At 39.6% G+C, this 19,426-nt stretch overlaps 1 protein-coding gene across 4 annotated transcripts in view; it reads right to left on the bottom strand.

Moving 5' to 3' along the window:
- The window catches only part of CHD2 (chromodomain helicase DNA binding protein 2), a 112,056-nt gene that overhangs the window by 48,739 nt on the left and 43,891 nt on the right, over positions 1-19,426 (bottom strand). For all 4 annotated transcript variants that reach the window (XR_001919845.1, XM_018065977.1, XM_018065978.1 and 1 more), the window contains 7 exons: positions 18,106-18,322; positions 16,138-16,227; positions 15,074-15,264; positions 4,089-4,277; positions 2,426-2,588; positions 1,935-2,087; positions 42-113 (listed from right to left, as the gene is read on the bottom strand). Coding sequence is in view for 3 of the 4 variants with exons in the window: in XM_018065977.1 (XP_017921466.1) it covers positions 42-113; positions 1,935-2,087; positions 2,426-2,588; positions 4,089-4,277; positions 15,074-15,264; positions 16,138-16,227; positions 18,106-18,322 (1,075 nt within the window). In the remaining variant the exon portion in view is untranslated. The remainder of the gene's footprint in view (positions 1-41; positions 114-1,934; positions 2,088-2,425; positions 2,589-4,088; positions 4,278-15,073; positions 15,265-16,137; positions 16,228-18,105; positions 18,323-19,426) is intronic.

The raw sequence follows: 19,426 nt of genomic DNA on the forward strand, positions 1-19,426 counted from the left end.
GAGCCCAGACTGCCCAGGTAGCAAAGCCATGCATGCTGTACCTCAGACCCATCTGCGTTGAAGTGGTCCAGCGCCTGCTTTCGGATTTCTCCCTTGATGGAACCATCCAGACGCTGTAAAAATAAACCACGAGAAAAATCACAAGGTAGGAAAATCAGCTGCACTCAAAATAGAACAGAAGACTTGGAACCTTCCTCACTCCAACACCCTCTGAGTAAAAATAACCAGAACACACTGGTCAAGTGCCGTCCAAGGGCTATGCTTGAGCAGCACCCCCAACATGCCCCAAGCTCTCTGGTTACACACTCAAGCTCAGAAACTTCTGGTTCTGAGGGCCACCTAGGCTCATCCAAGGATCAGAATCACTGCTAGGACATAAGGAGAAAGACGGCAACTGCGCTGTGCTTAGAGGCTTTGTCTGATTCTCCATCTGTGGGTACTCAAGAAATTAGGAAACGCTACCGCTGGTCACCTCACAATTAGCTCCTGCAGAGAAGTGATGCTCCTAAGTTAATATGGCTGAAAGCTGCCCTGTTACTAACTGCTGTATACATCAAAAAACCCTTTACATAACTTTGTTTGGAAGACATTTCCCCACAATACTGAAAACACTAAGCTGGTCATATACCCCAGCTTTCCCCAAAACTAAAGCGTTCAAGCAGCCAAAATGTATCCTCAAGAGAGCTTCTGGCATTTCCCAGCACATACAATTCTTACATTAGACTGTATGTCAACTCTAGGTCCAAAACAATGTCACTGTAGACATACCATATAATAGGTGGATACTGAAGAATTACTGCCTATACGCTGTATATAAAGCGTTTCTCACTCTTTAAAATCATTTTCATATTGCTGCCCTCTAATCACCACTTGAGACCAACCACCTCATTTTACAGAGGGCAAAACTGACCAGACAGATGTTGTCCGCTAGCCAGTCATCAATGGCGGGGCAGAGCGGGGTCTGGAAGGACCCATAGCTCAGCACTCTGCCCACCAAACCCAGAGCCACCTGAACACAGGCAGAATCACACATGGGAACCCTCCTTCTTCTTTCTGACTACCAAGGCTACCTGACAGCCCTGACCTAAAGATAAGCTTTGAAATCAGAAAACCCAAATGCCCTCTTTTCAGCATTCTCAGTAAGCGAAGGCATTAGGCATGATAACCTGAGCAGACACCAGACTACTCATTCCCTAGAGAGAAAGTAACATATCCTTATTTCCCTGGATGCCAAAGGATGAGCCAGACCTGAAAGCACCCGGGGATCAGATGTACTGAAAGATCACTGACTCTTTCTGCTGTGCTATTTCTGATAATAACCACAGTATCTAAGACAGCCGCTGAAAGACCACACCAGGTATTACGGATATAACTAGGCCTTTCAGGGTATTCTGAAAGACAATCTGCACTGAGTTTTAAAGCTTGGTCTTCTTAGAATCACTAGCTTCAAGTATCATCAGTATCAGCCTAACTGCATTAGTCCATCTAAAACTAGAGAAAAAACTTATTTAATAATTATAAGTCATGCCTTAAATGTCTTGAAAATCAAAGCATTAAAAAATATTAGGCCAAATGAACTGCATACACGCCTATACACAGATTACAGATAAGTTTTTGTTTTTTTTATTGTCTAACATGCAGAAAAATACTATGCTAAAGAAACTCCTTCTTCCTTCTTATTTTTCTCCTAATCTTACTGGAGATTAATGAATGAAGACAAAAACCTTTAATTTTACAAAAGTAAAATTAAGACCCTCCTGGACTCTTAATCTCAATTTGTTTCAAACAAGAAAACTCTTTGTTTTCTACCTGAGGATAATTTAACAAGCAAAGCATACAACCCAGGAGGGAGAGAGGGAGGGAGGGAGGGAGGGAGAGAGAGAGGAAGGGAGAGAGAGAGGAAGGGAGAGACCCTAAGTACCGAGCATCCTTACCTGGAAAGGGTAGTGCTTAATAGTCAGGTACTCAGCCAGGATATCCAACATCCTCACCATCTGAGAGAAGATAAGGACTCTGTTTCCTCTTTCTCGAAGTCTTGTCAACAGTTTATCTAATAGAATCAGCTTCCCACTGCTCCTGATCAGGGACTGAAGAACAAAAAGACATGATCATGATCAACCGGCTACTTCAATCTGCCCTTCACCTCTAAGAGCTCATATTTTTAAAATCATCTTAAAGCTTCTGGAAGGCTTCTGCAATCTAGCTGACAAGCAATCCCTTGTCTTTAAATGGTCTTTACCTGGTATCTGTGACAATATACTTTCCAGATTTTTCCTAGCTATTTGGTTTTCCTCACCTGTTTTTAAAGCTTCTTTTGATGCTCCTTGAAGAGCCATCAAGGAGGAAAAGGATCGTTTTGAGTAAAAGCATCTACAGAAATTAAACTGTCCGTAAGAAACTAATTACAAACAAGGTAGGCACACACCAGAAGAACTTCCTGTCCGTTCTCCCTTTCATTTTCTTCAGGGGGTTTAATCAGGTGACAGTGGTTGCAGCATTTCTTCAGCTCCATCACAATATTAAGGAAACCAGATGTGCTGCCTCTTGTTCCTTTGGCAAGAGCCTTGTAATTCCTGGTCAGAATCCATCTGCAAGTCAAGACAATAATTATATTCTCAGATGCAACGAAAGAGAACAGGGTATACCAGAAGATTATAAAAGGAGACACTATGGCTGAGGGCATGGGGGCGGGGGGGAACAGAAACGGCAAGGAAGGGCGCTTTATCTCCTGCCTCCTGACACCCAGGCAGGAGCCCTCACACATCTCCAGAGTCAAGCCACTCAACATCCGATCCGGTCTTCACCCTGGCTGAGCACAGGGATACCAAGAGAGGATGATGGCAACAGAAAATCTGATGCGGGGATGCAGGGAGCTCAATGATTAAGGTGCTCTGGGACAACCTACAGGGATGGGACAGGCTGGGAGGCAGGAGGGAGATGCAAGAGGGGACACGTGTATGCCTATGACTGACTGACACTGATGTATGGCAGAGACAAACACAATATCCTCCAATTGAAAGTGAATACTTTTTTTTTAGAAAGCCAAGGCAAAAGAAAAAAAAAAAATATATATATATAGACACTAGAACATATATTACATTTATGTATTTTACATAAACAATGGCTGTCACTGAAGCTGTCTTTAATATAGTATAAAAGTAGAAATTAAGCTATCACAAATTAGAAAATCACTTAAATAAATGAGATATATCAAAAACGGAAACTACATATCCATTTAAACTGTGTAAAAGGGAGTTTTACAGAATACAGTGCTCATGATGAGTGTGTTTTCTCAGTTTGGAAAGAAGGGAGGACGGAGTGCATGAATATTCACACATATCCAAATAAGCTCTAACCACAAACCCCAAACTATGAGAAACACTTTTCTTCTGCACTGTGAAATATCTTTACACTTTCAGCAACCACATGTTTTAGGAACCCATCTCAAAGAGGGACGCTCAAAGACTAGAGCACTATTTATAAAAGGCAGGTATTCGGAACTATCCAAATGGCCATCACTAGGGGATGAGTAACAAACTTCCCCACAGACCCACTATGCAGCTGTAAACAGGAAAGGTTGTCTGCCTCTGTCCACTACTGTGGAGTGTCCCCAGCACAGCTGTCTGGCATCACTAAGTGAAAAAAGTAAGGTACAGAAAAATGCACAGGGTGTTACCATCTGTACAAGAAGAGAAAGGCTAGAAGAAGCTAGAGTGTATCTGCTTCTATTTTAAACATTAAAAATAAAGGAAAAGATAAACATTAAGCCTTTTAAATATAATAGTAATCATTACCTAAGGAGAAGAGAAACTAGAATGGCGGAGACAAGGGAAGGCCGGTCTTTGAACAGGCCAGACCTCACAGTTTTGGCTTTGGAGTTCTGCTAACTGTTGTAAGTAATCATCAACAACAGTAAACAGACCAATTCCTTAAAAATGAATTTCCCTCTCTCCGACCATAAATAAACTGCTATTTAAATCTGTGTTGAGACTTCACTAAAAAAGGCAGCTTACCTGCCAGTTCTCTCTCTCATGTCTTCCTGGCACTGATCTTAATCCCATTTGGGCCTGACTCAGCCCATGACTTACTTGTAATACTGTTTCTGAAGAGCTGACATCTCCACTCTGAGAATCTGTTCCACTTTGGCAGGAAGAGATTTCTCCACATCTTTCTTCACTCTCCGGAGAAGGAAAGGCTCTAGCACCTTATGAAGACTCTGATAGCCATTCTCTCTCCCTTTCCCATGGTCTTCTTCAAAATCTTCCCAGAATTCAAACCTAGAGATAAAACAGAACAGTGTTACTCAATTACACAGAAGAAAAAAAAAATTTTTTCCCAATTAAAATTTCTTTTTTAAGGAACCAACTAGAAAACCTGTTAAAAAAAATGAGTCTTCCCTATAAGGATAAATAACTTTTATCTTTCATTAGCTCTTGAATACAAGAGTGGGGAAAACAAAAAGGCAAGGGAAAATCAACTGAGTCAATTTTTAAGTCTATACTGGATAACAGCAGGTTTCCGATTCTGAGACTGGATTCAGGGTTCACAAAGTATTTCAGTAAATCATGCAATTAGTACATAAGTAACAAGTTATTGTGATAAAATGTTAGGCAGAAAATTAATCATAAGCTATCATTGAATAAGCTGCAATTTATAGGGAAAACAATATTCAGAGACAAAAGAATAATTAGTGGTGATATCAGAGCTGTCACCAAATGTAAAAACTATATCGTTTCCATCAGTCATCCTTACTGCCCACAGATTTAAAAGTTAATAGATCACAATGACAATCAACAACACAACCCCTAGATAAGAAGAATGATGTAAGTGATACAAATTTAATACTAACAGAACTTGGAGGCACAAAATTTATTAATGAAATTTAAAAACATGTCACCCATAACAAATTCTGCCTGAACTCTACAGATCAAAGTTTCAACCATCTTTGGATCACTAAAGGACCTGTGGCAGAAATTCAGTATGGGACACGATGATGAAAGCTCTTTCTTTCACGGGGCTTAGAAAAATATACTCTCACTTGCCAAATGAAAGCCAACAAAGCACTTGGAAGAAGCTGCTTAGCTTTGTGTACAGACTGAAGCTCAGTGGATGAGATGCTGCCCACAGTCTGCAGTCTGCCTTCCGACACCAGGACGCCCTGCTGTGCTGAGGTCAGTCAAGTCCCGGAATTACAAAGTCAGGACTCGACATTACCTAGAGCTACCATGTAGTGAGATCTCTGATAAGAGAGAAAGCCAAAGACAGCAAACGCCAGCTCTGCCACTGGGCACAAGGATGTTAACTGTCTGCTGCCACTTCTGATCTCAGGAATGGCCAAGCATGTCATCAGGCACCAGGAGCGTCAGTTTCAAGCCCAGTGACACCTGGTAATGCCTGAAACCACCATGTTCAAAGAGGTAGAGAAAACAACCTTTAGAGGTAGAGATCTGAGAATACCATTAAAGCTTCTCCCTCAACAAACCAAAGGCACACTGTATTTGGCCATACTGCTATGAAAATAAATTGAAGAATTAAAACTGATAAGAAGATTAAAAGGAACAATATAAAAAATGAGCTATCTCATCAGCATCTCAATGCAAAATATATGAGGCAACTGGAAATGAAAGCCCATTCCTATACATCAGGCTACTTTCTGAAGAGCTGGGAGATAAATAATTTCAAGAGAATGTTTTAATTTACATAACACATTATAATTAAAACTACACTAGTCTAAAAACTTTTAAATAATAAACTTTTTTTAAAAACAAGACTTACTGGTCCTACTGTTTCAGGCAACAAATATTTTCATCCACCTAGTGTATTCTTACTGCATTAAAGGAGTTAATATGAGATATTATTTCTTAGATATATACTAAATTATTTACAAACTGCCTATGGCTGCTTTCTGTCTATATAGCAGGTGAGTAGTTGTGACAGAGACCACATGCCTAGTTGAAATGCTTACTACCAAGTTCTTTAAGAAAAATTTGCTGGTCCATGCACTGGACAACTGTCAGTTTGTAATATCATGGATATAAAAGGTATACCATCATCATGGTGAACTTATAATGATACCACATCACAGCCTAAAGAGTCACTGTTTAAACTATTCCTCTGTCAATCAACTTCTGTATTTAAAACATGCCTCTCACCAAAGCAGAAACAATTCTGCATTTTCCAGACCTTGGGATTTTGGATAAACAGAAGCTCACTCTAGTGAGGAACAACAAAGAAGAAAATTAAATCAAAGTAGGGAGAATAGTATACTAGAAGTCCTGCGATAAATATGTGAAAGGAAAAGTGCAAAATAAATTCACAGACTGGACCAGACAGCAGAAGCAAAACAACAGCAGCAAAACACGGAGAGGTAAAGCCTCTGAAAATACTCTATCAAACTGAGGTATTTTGTAGGGTGGGTATGAAAGACACATTTGCACATGACTATGTGTATACGCTGAATTCTTTGATGTAGTCATAGCTCTTTCTCACTTTAAAAGCAAGCCCCATACTTTGCAAAAACACTACATACAAACACAGTGGCTCAATGATACATAATCTCTAGTAAGGGCAGTAACCACATACAGTAGGGGTAGGCTCCTGGTCAGAGTCACTATGCAGAAAAGGTGATTGGATGACTCTGCACAAAGGAAATACCATTACACTTGGTTAAAAAGAACACTAACTTTTGGATGCTGAGAACAATGGCCTATCACAGTTGAGGAAGGGAAAGTTTCGAAGTTATGTGAGTAAACCTCTCTTCTGTACAATGACATTTCTTCAGTGGATCACCTCCTTAAAAGGAACAAACGGTTGCAGAGAGCCATAATGACCCTCAGGACCCACCACAAAGAGTAGGGGAAAAGTGCTTCACAGAATTTGTTGTCAACACAGCAAGCTCAGACGGAAATAAAGGAAAATCTAGACTCCTTAACTAAAGGATTTCCTTTTTATACATGCACCTTCGTGAAAAATTACTTTTTAGAATGTCTGAAAATAATGTTTTAAAAACAAACTTTACAAAGAGAAAAAGCTCTCTTACACACACACCTACTGACACACACACACACAGAGTGCATCTCTCGACTCCAATCCATCCTCCAATAGCTATCCACCTGGCCACATGGAAAACCTTGGCGAACACTAACTGAATGATCGTCTCTAGTGGAGAAAAGTAATTCAAAGTTCCTCTCTTCAATTATAAGAACAAAAACATAAAACTTTTTTCCAAAATGTAGCCCATGCTGGGTAGAATGCTGCAGTTGCTTAAGAGCAACAAAAAATTAATTATGACCATTTAGGAGTCGAAATCCCTACCATCCACTTCACTAGCCAAGTACCGAAGGACAAATCTTAGCTAGCCATTTACGGGAGGAAACTAAGCATCACATTTCTTTCTCTAGAATATGAGCACGTAAGTCCCCACAGGCCTCAAGGCTCCTACTATGCAGAATGCTTGTACTTCATCTCTATGGTTCTACGAAGAATGCACTATTTCTCTTTAGGGTTTGAAGTTTAAAGGACATGGGCCTGTGTCACAGAAGACCAGAGACTGACCTCAGTCTATCCACTTATTAACCATATGATACGAGACACATCAATCTCAGTCTATCCACTTATTAACCATATGATACGAGACACATTTCATCATCTCTCTAAGATGGCATATTCTCACTACAATCTGAGGCTAAACATACACAGTGTATCAAAAGTCAGATAGAAGAAAACAATATGAAAACTCTAAAGTAATACACTTGAAAATTCTCTTATCTGTTTCAGAAAACAAAGATAACTAATAAGTGATACCTCCACTGTTCCTAAACTTTCATTCATTATCTGTTTTACAGCACGCACATTTTGAAAAACACACTGTATAAAAACATGGGCTTCTGCTAATACATGACGGACAGGGTATTCATTACAGAATGGACAATAGAATGTTTAAAAAGAGAAGGGGGAAAATGCCTCCCTCCTCGAAAAGGTGACTGATACTGACTTACAGAGCTCTGTGGGAGGAACAGAGCATCCAGGTGAGCAGCAAGTGGGACAGGCGAAAGATCAGCAATGAGACGGGGCAGGGAGGGTGGAGGACGGCAGAATGAGCAATGCAGGGAGACAGCAGGAACTCTCGCGTAGTGCTTCTCAACTGGTGGTGACTTCACCCCTCTGGGGGACACTCGGCAACGTCTGGAGACATTTTTGGTTGTCACAACTGAGGAAGCGGGGGGCACTCCTGGCATGGAGTAGGTAGTGGCCATGGATGCTGAACACCATAAAATGCAAAGGAGAGCCAACCCCCACTTTGCGAAAAAAGAATTATCCAGCCCAAAGTGTCAACAGTGCTGAGGTTCAGAAACTGTTCCAAGAGAAGGCAGAGGAAGGAGGGGTATAGAGGGGCCTCTACTCTCACAAGCATACTATAGCGAGGATGCCTGCAAAAAAAGGAAATAGTCTAACCTGTTCTACTAACTGCTGTAGTAATAGCATAATCAGAGGAGTCAAGTTTCTCTGTCTTCTAAGGAGTCTTAAACTATTCTTCCAAACTAAAGGTGAAAAGAGAACAGCACAGAAAAAGAAGACAGAATTTGTGGGTAGAAGGCCTGCTTTACAAGAAATACTAAAAAGAGCCCTTCAGGCCTAACTGACACCTGATGGCAACTTGTCTACACAAGAAGAAATGAAGATCATTAAAAAATGATAAAGTAAAATGGTAAATATGTAAGACTGTGTAAATACATTTTCTTAATTTCCTTTAAACACAAGCCTGAATAAAGCACTCATTTATTCACTGTATTCTTGGGTTTACAACAAGGAAGGAAGAGAAAACAGAGCTATACTGCAGAAAAGTTGCTATATTTTACCAGAATTAAATCAGTATTAATTTTAAGAATATTTTGATAAGATGTATACTAAAAACCTTGGAGCAACCACTAAAAAACTATTTGTTGCAACAAAAGACGTCAGCAAAGAAAAAAACAAAGGAACAAAAAGAAATAAGACATATAGAGGGAAAACATAAGAGACATAAATCCAACCATATCAATAATTCTATTAAATGTGAACGAACTAAGTACTCCAATCAAAAGGCAGACATTACCTTACTAGAGAAAAAGGAAAATCCAACTACATGCTGTCTGCAGGAGACACATCGCAGACTCAAAGAAGGAAACAGGATGAAGGCAAACAATGGGCGATGGTGTGCTGTGCAGACAGTTACCAGGAGAGCGAGGGGCTAGAGACCAGGACAGACCCGAAGAGCGACCAGTATCACTGGAGGTGAAGAGGGCTGGCTATGACGGTTAACAAGGCAGAAAAATCAGGAGCAGAGAACAAATACTGGTTTGGCCAAAAAGTTCATTTAGATTTTCCTGTATGACGTTATGGAAAAACTCAAGTGAACTTTTTAGTGAACCCAACATAAATATGGGAGAAGGCAATAGCACCCCACTCCAGTACTCTTGCCTGGAAAATCCCATGGACGGAGGAGCCTGGTAGGCTGTAGTTCATGGGGTCGCGAAGAGTTGGACATGACTGAGCAACTTCACTTTCGCTTTTCATTTTCATGCATTGGAGAAGGAAATGGCAACCCACTCCAGTGTTCTTGCCTGGAGAATCCCAGGGACAGGGGAGCCTGGTGGGCTGCCGTCTTATGGGGTCGCAGAGAGTCGGACACAACTGAAGCGACTCAGCAGCAGCAGCAGCAACATAAATGTGCACACATCTAACAACAGAACCCCCAAACTGACAGAATTCAAAAAGTAGGTCATTCAACAACTATAGTTAAATATTAAAACACTTCACTCAATTACTGATAGAACAACTACACGTGGAGTCAGCAAGAGTCAGCAAGATATACAGGAGGAAGACTATTAACAAAGTTGACTTAACAGACACAGAATTCCACCCAACAAAAGCAGAATAAACATTCTTTTCAAGTATACATGGGATATTCTCAAAAATAAAAAACATACTGAACTATATAACAAATAATTCATTTAAAGCATGTGCTCTAAGACAGAAGTAAACTACAAATCATTTGGAAAATAACACACTTTAAAAAAAAAGAAACCCATGCACAAAAGAAGAAATCAAAAGAGCAATTCAAAAACAGGTGAAAATGAATTAAAGCAAAAACAGAAGACAGCGACATGCATGGGCTGCAGCTACAGCAGTACACGGAGGGAATCTATGTCTTTAAGCACCTATACTGGGAAAGTGAAGAAAAGGTCTTAAATCAATAACCTAAACTTCCATCTCAAGAAAAGAGAAAACGAGAAAACTAAATGAAAAGCACAGGGAGACAGCAGTAAAAATGAGAGCGGAAATAAGTGAAATTCTAAATAGAAAAAGACAAAACAAACTAACAACGTCCAAAGCTGGCGTCTTTGAAAACATCCCCAATATTGTTAACTTTTACCTATTATAAAAAGACCAAGATATAAGACACAAACTACCATAATCAAAGTATTATTTAGATCAGTATTTATCCTTGAAAAATTAAAAGATTTATGAGGAAATACTAGCTTTATGCCAACAAATTAAACAATTTAGATGAAATAAACTAATTCTTAGACACAAATTAACAAAACAAAGTCAAGATGAAACAGAAAACCTGAATAGATCTATAACTAGAAATGGAAATAGTCATTAAAAATTTTCTCACAAAGAAAAGCCAAAGCTCACAAGGCAACAGTGGCAAGCCCTGTCAAATATTTTTAGAAGTGATGCAAACCTTAACAAGCTGTCTCAGAAAATCAAGGAGGGAACACTGTGCAATTCATTCTAAGATCCTGGTATCAAAGCCAGAAAGACATCACTAAGACAAAAAACAAACCAAAAACACTAGGTACCTCAGAAACAAAAACGGAAAAATCTTTAGCAAAATATTAGCAAACTGAATCCAGAAACATATAAAAAGGATTCAACATTACGATCTAGTCAGATTTATCCCAGGAATGAAAGGCTGGCGGTATCTAAAAAGTAACTAATGCTATAACCACATGGGTAGAATACAGAACAAACACCGTATGGTCACCTCCACAGGCGCAGAAGAGCAACACACGGCAAAATCCAACACAACTCGAGAGTTTGTAAGGAGTCTTCAGAAACTAGGACCCAAGAAAATTTTCTCAGCCTTATGAAGGGTACCTAACAAAAATTCTGTAACATCCTACTCCCACCAATTCTGCTCAACATGGGAAATTCTAGCCAATACAATAAGACAAGAAATAAAAGGCATCTACCTACACTGGACGAATGAGGTACTACAGCCTTTACTTAAGAGAAGATGTCAGTCTAGTAAAGAACTTCAGTCTAGACCACTTTTAAAAAATTAAAAACCTCTTCAACTCATGAAGGGTGCCACATGGCAGAGCAGAAGGATGTGCACTCGTCTTTTTCAGCGAGAACACCAAAATCGCAACTGGCTGTTGAACAATTCACAGGAACATGCTGGAACACAACAAAAGATACCCCATGTCCAAGGACAAAGGAGAATAAGGTAAACGATTTAACTTAAAATGGGTGAAAGCCTGAACAGACATATCACCAAAGATACACTAATGGCTAATGAACACATGAAAAGATGTTCAGCATTATTAGTCATTATAGAAATGCAAGTCAAAACACAATGAGATATCACTATTTACCCACCGGAATGGCTAGAATCCAAAAGATTGACAACACCCCAAGTATCAGTGATGATAGAAATGAAAAACTTCAAACATTTCTGATGGGAATATAAAATGGCACAGTCTCTTTGGAAAACAGCCGGTAGCTTCTTAAGAAGTTAAAATATACTTTATGAATAACCCAGCAATTCCACTCCTATGGATACAGTCATTAACAAAATAGCCCCAAACATCCATCAACTGGTGACTGGATAGGCGTAGAATGGAATATGACTCCATAATAAGAGAATAACTCCTAATAAATTCTATAACATGGGCAAATCTCAAAATAATTATGCTAAGTAAAAGAAGCCAAAAACAAAAGATTACTTATCAGGATTCAATTTAGATGAAATTTTTAGAAAAGGTACATCTCTAGAGATGAAAACTGTTTAGTGACTGCCTAAGGCTAGAAGTTGAAGCAGAGATTAACTACAAACAGGCAAGAAGGAATTTTTTGCGGTGAGGAACATATTCTAAAGGTAGACTGTGGGGATGGCTGCACAGTTCTATAAATTTACTGTAAAAAGTTGGTTTGTATACTTAAAATGGTACAGTCTACGGTTGTTGCTGTTCAGTCGTCCAGTCGTGTCTGACTCTTTGCGACCCCATGGACTGCAGCACGCCAGGCCTCCCTGTCCCTCACCATCTCCCGTACCACATTCTATGGTACATACATTATATTCTAATAGGCTGCTTCCTTGGGCCATCCAAAACATGCCTTGCTCAGTTTATGGCACAGAGTAAGCACTCAAGTCTTCTCCAAATTAAAAAAAAAATGTGGAGCATTTACCTATTAATTTGACAATTCTTAATTGAACTGTTCACTGCATGCCATGTACTATTCTAGGTCTGTGGGCCACAGATGAATAAATAAACAAGATTCCTGCTACTTCTGAATGCATAATTTAATGGCATGCAATCAGTGAGGAAATAAATGGGGGGGGGAAGGTGCCATATAGAAAATCAAACAGGGTATGGAAGATAAGCATGTCCAATAAGAACTCCAGGTTCGCTGGTCATATAAGCTAAGGCAAAGATATTAATAAGTTACTTCTCATCTGAGGATGAGGAGAAAGAACATTCCAGACAAAAAGAACAGCAATGCTTGGACCCACACGTATATGTGCACGTTATCTTTGACAAAAGAGGCAAGAATATACGATGGGAAAAGGACAGTTTCTTCAACAAGTGGCACTGGAAGTGGACAGCTATGTGCAGAAAAATGAAATTAGAGCACTTCCTAACACCACACACAAAGATAAACTTGAAATGGATCAAAGACCTAAATGTAAGACCAGAAGCCGTAAAACTCTTAGAAGAAAACATAGGTGGAATGCTGTATGACATAAATCATGGCAAGATCCTTTATGACCCACCTCCTAGAATCATGGAAATAAAAACAAAATCATTAAGTGGGACCTAATTAGACTTAAAAGCTTTTGCACAGCAAAGGAAACTATAATCAAAGTGAAAAGACAACCTTCAGAATAGGAGAAAATAATAGCAAATGAAACAACGGACAAAGAATTAATTTCCAAAATATACAAGCAGCTCATACAATACTCAATACCAGAAAAACAAACAACCCAATCAAAAAGTGGACAGAAAGATCTGAACAGACATTTCTCCAAAGAAGACATACAAATGGCCAATAAACGTAGGAAGAGATGCTCAACATCACTCATTATTAGAGAAATGCAAATCAAAACCACAAGGAGGTATCACCTCACCACAGACAGAATGGCCATCATCAAAAAATCCACAAACAAGTACTGGAGAGGGTGTGGAGAAAAGGGGACACTCCCGCACCGCTGGTGGGGATATAAACTGACACAGCCACTATAGAAGACAGTGTGAGGATTCCTTTAAAAACTAGGAATAAAACCACCATGTGACCAGCAGTATCACTTCTAGGCATATACCAAGGAAAGCCCAAACTGGAAAAGACACACGTACCCAGTGTCCACTGCAGCACTACTTACAATAGCCAAGACACAGAAGCAACCCTGATGTCTACCGACAGATGGACAAAGCAGCTGCGGCACACTCACACAAAGCCCATGGAGACGGGCGCATCTGAGTCAGTGACGATGAGGTGGATGAACCTAGAGCCTACTGCACAGAGGGAAGCAAGCCAGAAAGAAAAACAAACCTCGTATCTTAACACGTATCCACGGCATCTAGAAGGTACTGATGCATCTGTTCACAGAGCAGCAATGGAGAGGCAGACACAGACAACAGACTTATGGACAAGGGTGGGGAGAAGTGGGAGAGGGTGGGATGAATGGAGAGCGCAGCATGGAGGCGTGTACGCCAACATTCGTAAACAGACGGCCAATGGGAACGTGCTGTATGACTCAGGGAACCCGAACTAGGACTCTGTGATAACCTAGAGGGGGGCAACGGGGAGAGGTGGGAGGGAGGGGGCATATGTACACCTATGGCTAATTCATGTTAACATATAACAAAAATCAAACCAACACTGTAAACCAATCATCAATCAATTAAAAACAATAATAAAATTAAATTAAAAAAAAGAAAAGAACAGCAATGCTTGGCTTGTTAAAGGAACCAGAAGATAGCCAGAATGGCTGGAGCACAATCAGTGGTGGGGAAAATGCGAAGATGTCAGATGCTGAGTAGGGTATTCCACATTAGGGTAACAATTTAGATTTGAAGTATCATCAAACACCAATGGATAATTTTAAGTTTTATGAAATGTACATACCATCTCTCCCACAAAAATCTTTTCAGTAAAGACATCCCACAATTCTTTAATTAGGTAACTGTAACAAATCCGAAGTTGATGCTTTTATTATCAAAAGTTTAGATTTAAGGTATTTTATTATCAGATTGTATACCTTGTATGAAAGTGAAAGTGAAGTGGCTCAGTTGTGTCCAACTCTTTGCGACCCCATGGACTGTAGCCTATCAGGCTCCTCCATCCATGGGATTTTCCAGGCAAGAGTGCTAGAGTGGATTGCCATTTCCTTCTCCAGGGGATCTTCCCGACCCAGGAATCGAACCCAGGTCTCCCGCATTGCCGGCAGACGCTTTACTGTCTGAGCCACCAGGGAAGCCTTTGTATAGTCTGTTCCAATTACACTGATGATGTTATAGCTACCGGGAGGTCTGAAATGTTTTCTATTTATCAATTATTTCCTCCAAAGCATTAAACAATTCAAATGCTTGGTGGACAATATGCTTTCTTCCTTAACAGACTGATTTCTGAGCTTTCTATCATTTGATATAAAACATTTCACACTTTTATTGCTGCCTCAGTTCAATGCTTTGCTTTCCCCAAACCATGCCATCTGTTTTCCCTAAGGTCTGCTAAAAAAATTAAAAAGCATTGGCATTTCAGACATTCTAGTATCTTTTGAAATACATAGGAAGGAGCTTACTTCTCCGGCATAATAAAGTGCAGCAAGGACCAGAGCTCTTTGAGGGAATTCTGAAGAGGGGTCCCCGTAATCAGGAGCCTATGGTTGGACTTGAAATCAATCAGAGTTTTATACAATAAAGAGTCATCATTCTTCAACCGATGGGCTTCATCCACTCCCAGAAAGGCCCAGTTAATACTGCCCAGCACAGTCTAAAGTAAAAACAAAACAGAACGAGCCACCAGGTCAGACGGGAACCTAAAAATGCTTTCAAGTGTTAATTATCTCTGTACAAATACCATCACAAAGGTTTACACAGAAACATTTATTCTTCACTGACTTAAAAGTATTTAAGACTCTTCTGTTTATTCTGTTAGTTGCCAGACTGGTGTTTACTCAAAAGAGCAGGTCATCCTCTAAAACATACATGGGGTCTTTTAGGTATCGCTGCATGCCTCAAAGCAAAAACATGAAAACTGGTATGCTGGGCAAAAACACAAAAACAAAAACTCATGATTTTGCAGTCTCTCCTTAATTAAGATTCTTCTTCGCCTATTCTCCATCCCAACCCTGAAGCACAGAAACACCAAGAGCCACAAGCTCGTTATGAGGCACAGCTGGTAGACAAGCTGAACTTGTTTACACCTATCATCATCAATGGGTCACTTGGCACATCCATTTCATAGTAACGGTAGAAAGGAGTTAAGTTAAAGAGCTTCATTTTTCTGTCCTCTTCACAGAGACCATTCACAACATCTGTTCTGGAGAAATGCTTAACAGTAAGATGGCAAACGCCTGAGAGGCACTCAAGACCAGCTTCCAGTGACTGACCAGAATCTCCTATCAGGTATGGGCCTCAATACCCTTTCATCCTGTCTTATTCAATTGCCTTAGGTGACCCAAGGTCGCCTTCAACTGTAAGGTTCTAGGGGTTTTCTTATATATATAAACTTAACATTCTTCATGGATTTTCTGTTCTTCATTTGTTTGCTTTTTAAAATAAAAACAGAAAAATAACATGGCAAGGGGGAGGCAGAGACCACACCATTTGGACAAGCCACACTCCTGGGTTACCAATTACACACCTTATCTTTTAAGAGGATCTCATATGTTGTTATAAGTGCATTGAACTTTAGCCTTTTCGTCTGAGAGTGAATCCATTCATATTCTCGTATCTATAAGAGAAAACAGAAATTAAGACACAATTTCTACTTTCAGCTTTCTATATCACCACCAAGTCTTATGACAGATGCAACAAAATATGCCAAACAAAACATTAAATCTAATTAGAACTTAATGAATACCTTACACATTCTAAACTGATCTAAGCAACCAAAGCACAGAGCAATACAAGTTAGAATTAAAAGATCTATTACTGAGCAGCAAAAACTTCATTGCCAGAATTCAAAGTCTTCTCTCCATATTCCCGTGCCCCAATACATTTGAGAAAAAAATGCATTTCATGAGCAATTAAACCCTGGTGACTTGAACTTATCTAGAGATCTTCCAGAATAAGAATTTTCTTAAGGAAATATAATTTGATTATTCTTTGGGTAGGGCGTACTTTTATTAGTAAATAAAACAAATTCCAACTTCTGACTTGGTCAGAAATTTCATTAATCATACAGCAGTAAGATGTGGCCCTGAAGGAGGAGGAAAGGGAGGCTTACAGGATAAAAATACAACCTAATAAGAATGAAAATAACATCAATGCAAAGAAACATAAAAACTAACACATTCATACAAAAGTATAAAGTACATAACTGGACACCCAGGAAGCACAATGGCCCATGACAAAGCCCCTACAGTTTGGTTATCAAGTTAGGAATGTAAATGGGTCAAGGAGAGCTTGAGAAAATCACCATCAAGCGGGAAGGAAGAACAAAGAAAAGGAGTACTGGGAAGAAAAGAAAGTGTCCCTGACCCCACAGTTATTTAGAATTCTTTTTCTTTGTCCTCACCTTTCAGTGGAGTGGTGTTTAAAGCAATTCTACATAGTCTAGATTTTCTTTTTTAATGGTTAACAGATGGACCAACAAACTGAGGAACTATTATGTACTTAGAAACTCAAAATTAGACCAATGAAATCTGCCAGAGTTTAGGTTAGGCAATTTCAGTGAAACTATCTGATATAAATAAATTTCAATTAGCACAGTAATACATGGTAAGAACGTCTCACTAAAAGGTTTGAGGATTATCAGCAACTCCCTAGAAACAGTTCATTCCAAAATACATCCAGTGGTGAAAAAGCCCAGGTCTGGGATTAGACACATCCTTGTCCCAACCCCAGCTCTGCCACAGTCCAGCTGGCCTGAGGACAAGTGTTAACCTGTCAATTCCCTTCATCAGTTGATTAGAAAGAATATCATCTACTTTAAAGACTATCATTAGGATTATAGGTAATATATATGAAGTACCAGCAGAGGTACTTATCTAGAGATCTTCCAGAATAAGAATTTTTAAGGCACACAGTACCTTAAAAAATGTTACTCGTTATCACGAAAAGATCTGTCAAACAAAGATAAACTTAAGCCCCTGTGTTCCAAGTTCCCAATGCTCAAGTTAACTTTGATATCAGACAAATAATTCTCATGTCTGCTGCTCTGAAATAGCTCACTGTCCTTTTACTCCTTTCTTATAAATTATACAACTGTCCCATTTTTTAAAAGTTAGGAAACAAATTCTAAGAACTAAATTATTTTCAGTAATATCTCTGTCAAATACTATTCACATTTCATAAGGCATAAATTCTATCGCATAATCCTTTGTAAATAAAGTGGTCTTGAAAGTACACAGAAAAGAAAGAAGAAAAACTTAACACTGCAATCCAACTAGGAGACATTCCCGTTCATGTACTGCTGTTTTCTTTACAAAGTAAACATACGTTTTTAAGACTATCAGAATTGTATTTTTGTGATACAGAAATCTCCCAGTATCAGGGGCATAGCACAGTGTCAGAAGCACAATTTTACTAAAGACTATAATAGCTTTAGGTCAATTTCCAAAATACATTTATAACACAGATTCTATCCCAATTCTTTTTGTTTACACACCGTATTTCTGCTCATCAGGTCACCTATGTAAACCACTACGTTAATCTCTGGTGCCCAGATTTCAAACTCCCTCTGCCATGAGGTGAGGGTGGATAAAGGGACGACTATAAGAAAGGGGCCATACAGCTGGTGTTGGTGGAACAGGTAGGAGAGGAATGATATGGTCTGGATGGTCTTTCCTAGGCCCATTTCATCAGCAAGGATTACACTGTTACTTCTGCAGAAAGAAAAAGATAAAAACAAAAAGATCATCAGTTCACACACAAAAAGCAAAACAGTACATGCACAATCAGCAGAGGCATCAAGGCCTCACGACATCCCTCAGCAAGACATGGGTTTTGAGCCTCCAATGTCTTTCCTCTCCTCTGCAAGCAAGTCTCCTACGTCAGAAGACAGCAGGGTAACAAGTAATCTAAGTATAATCGAGGTCTGGATTACTGCAAGAGCCATTTAGATCATGTCCTTTATCTTGCATTTTGGCCTTTTCCATCTACCTCTTATGACAGAAGGCAGGTTTGTAATAGTGGTGTAAAGCACATGACCTGGGCTCCACCAATACAGACAGCAGAGGCAGACGGGCTACCCCACTGCTGGTGAGCCCTTCAGCCTGACAGTCACGGGCCCTTGTTCAGACTGCCCACCCATTCCACTGCCTGCCACTGGGCTGTTTAACGCTGTAATCACTACTCTCCAGACCTACATGCCGCAGGTGCACAGAGCTTCTTTTAAACATGCTAGTATCTAGCAGGGGTAGGCTGCAGATCAGATCTCTGAATCCCACCCCAGATCTGCTGAACCGGAATACCTGGAAAAGGGCTCAGGACTCTGTACTGTTAACAAGCACTTCTGGACACACTGTAATATGGGTATACTCCTTGGACCACACTTTGAGAAACACGGCTCTGGGAGACAGGCAGGATTTCAACAGGGTGCTAACAGGAAAGGACTATCCAGATACTAGGAAAAAACTTAACTAATTTGAGCTAATTTAAACTTAAAAAAATAGCCAGAGTTAGGAAGTATGTTCTGGAAACAGAAAAGAGTCCATTTGGTAGGAAACCAGGGATGCAATATGCCATAAGGTTGAAAATATAAAAAGGTTCTTGAAAATCAGGCCACAGGAGGTTTACGTATGTACAATACACGCTTAACCAGTGGACCAGAGAGAACAAAAACTAATACTCACGTTAAAGAAAACTAACTGATTAGAAAAACAAGACATTTAATTCACCAAGAAGACATCCCTTTGAGTGATTTCCCTCTTATTTCTCTCACCTTTTCACATCACTGGGGAGAAAACAGGGTTAATTTTCTCCAACAT

This window comes from Capra hircus, chromosome 21, assembly GCF_001704415.2.
Source record: "Capra hircus breed San Clemente chromosome 21, ASM170441v1, whole genome shotgun sequence".
NCBI classification, from domain to species: Eukaryota; Metazoa; Chordata; class Mammalia; order Artiodactyla; family Bovidae; genus Capra; species Capra hircus.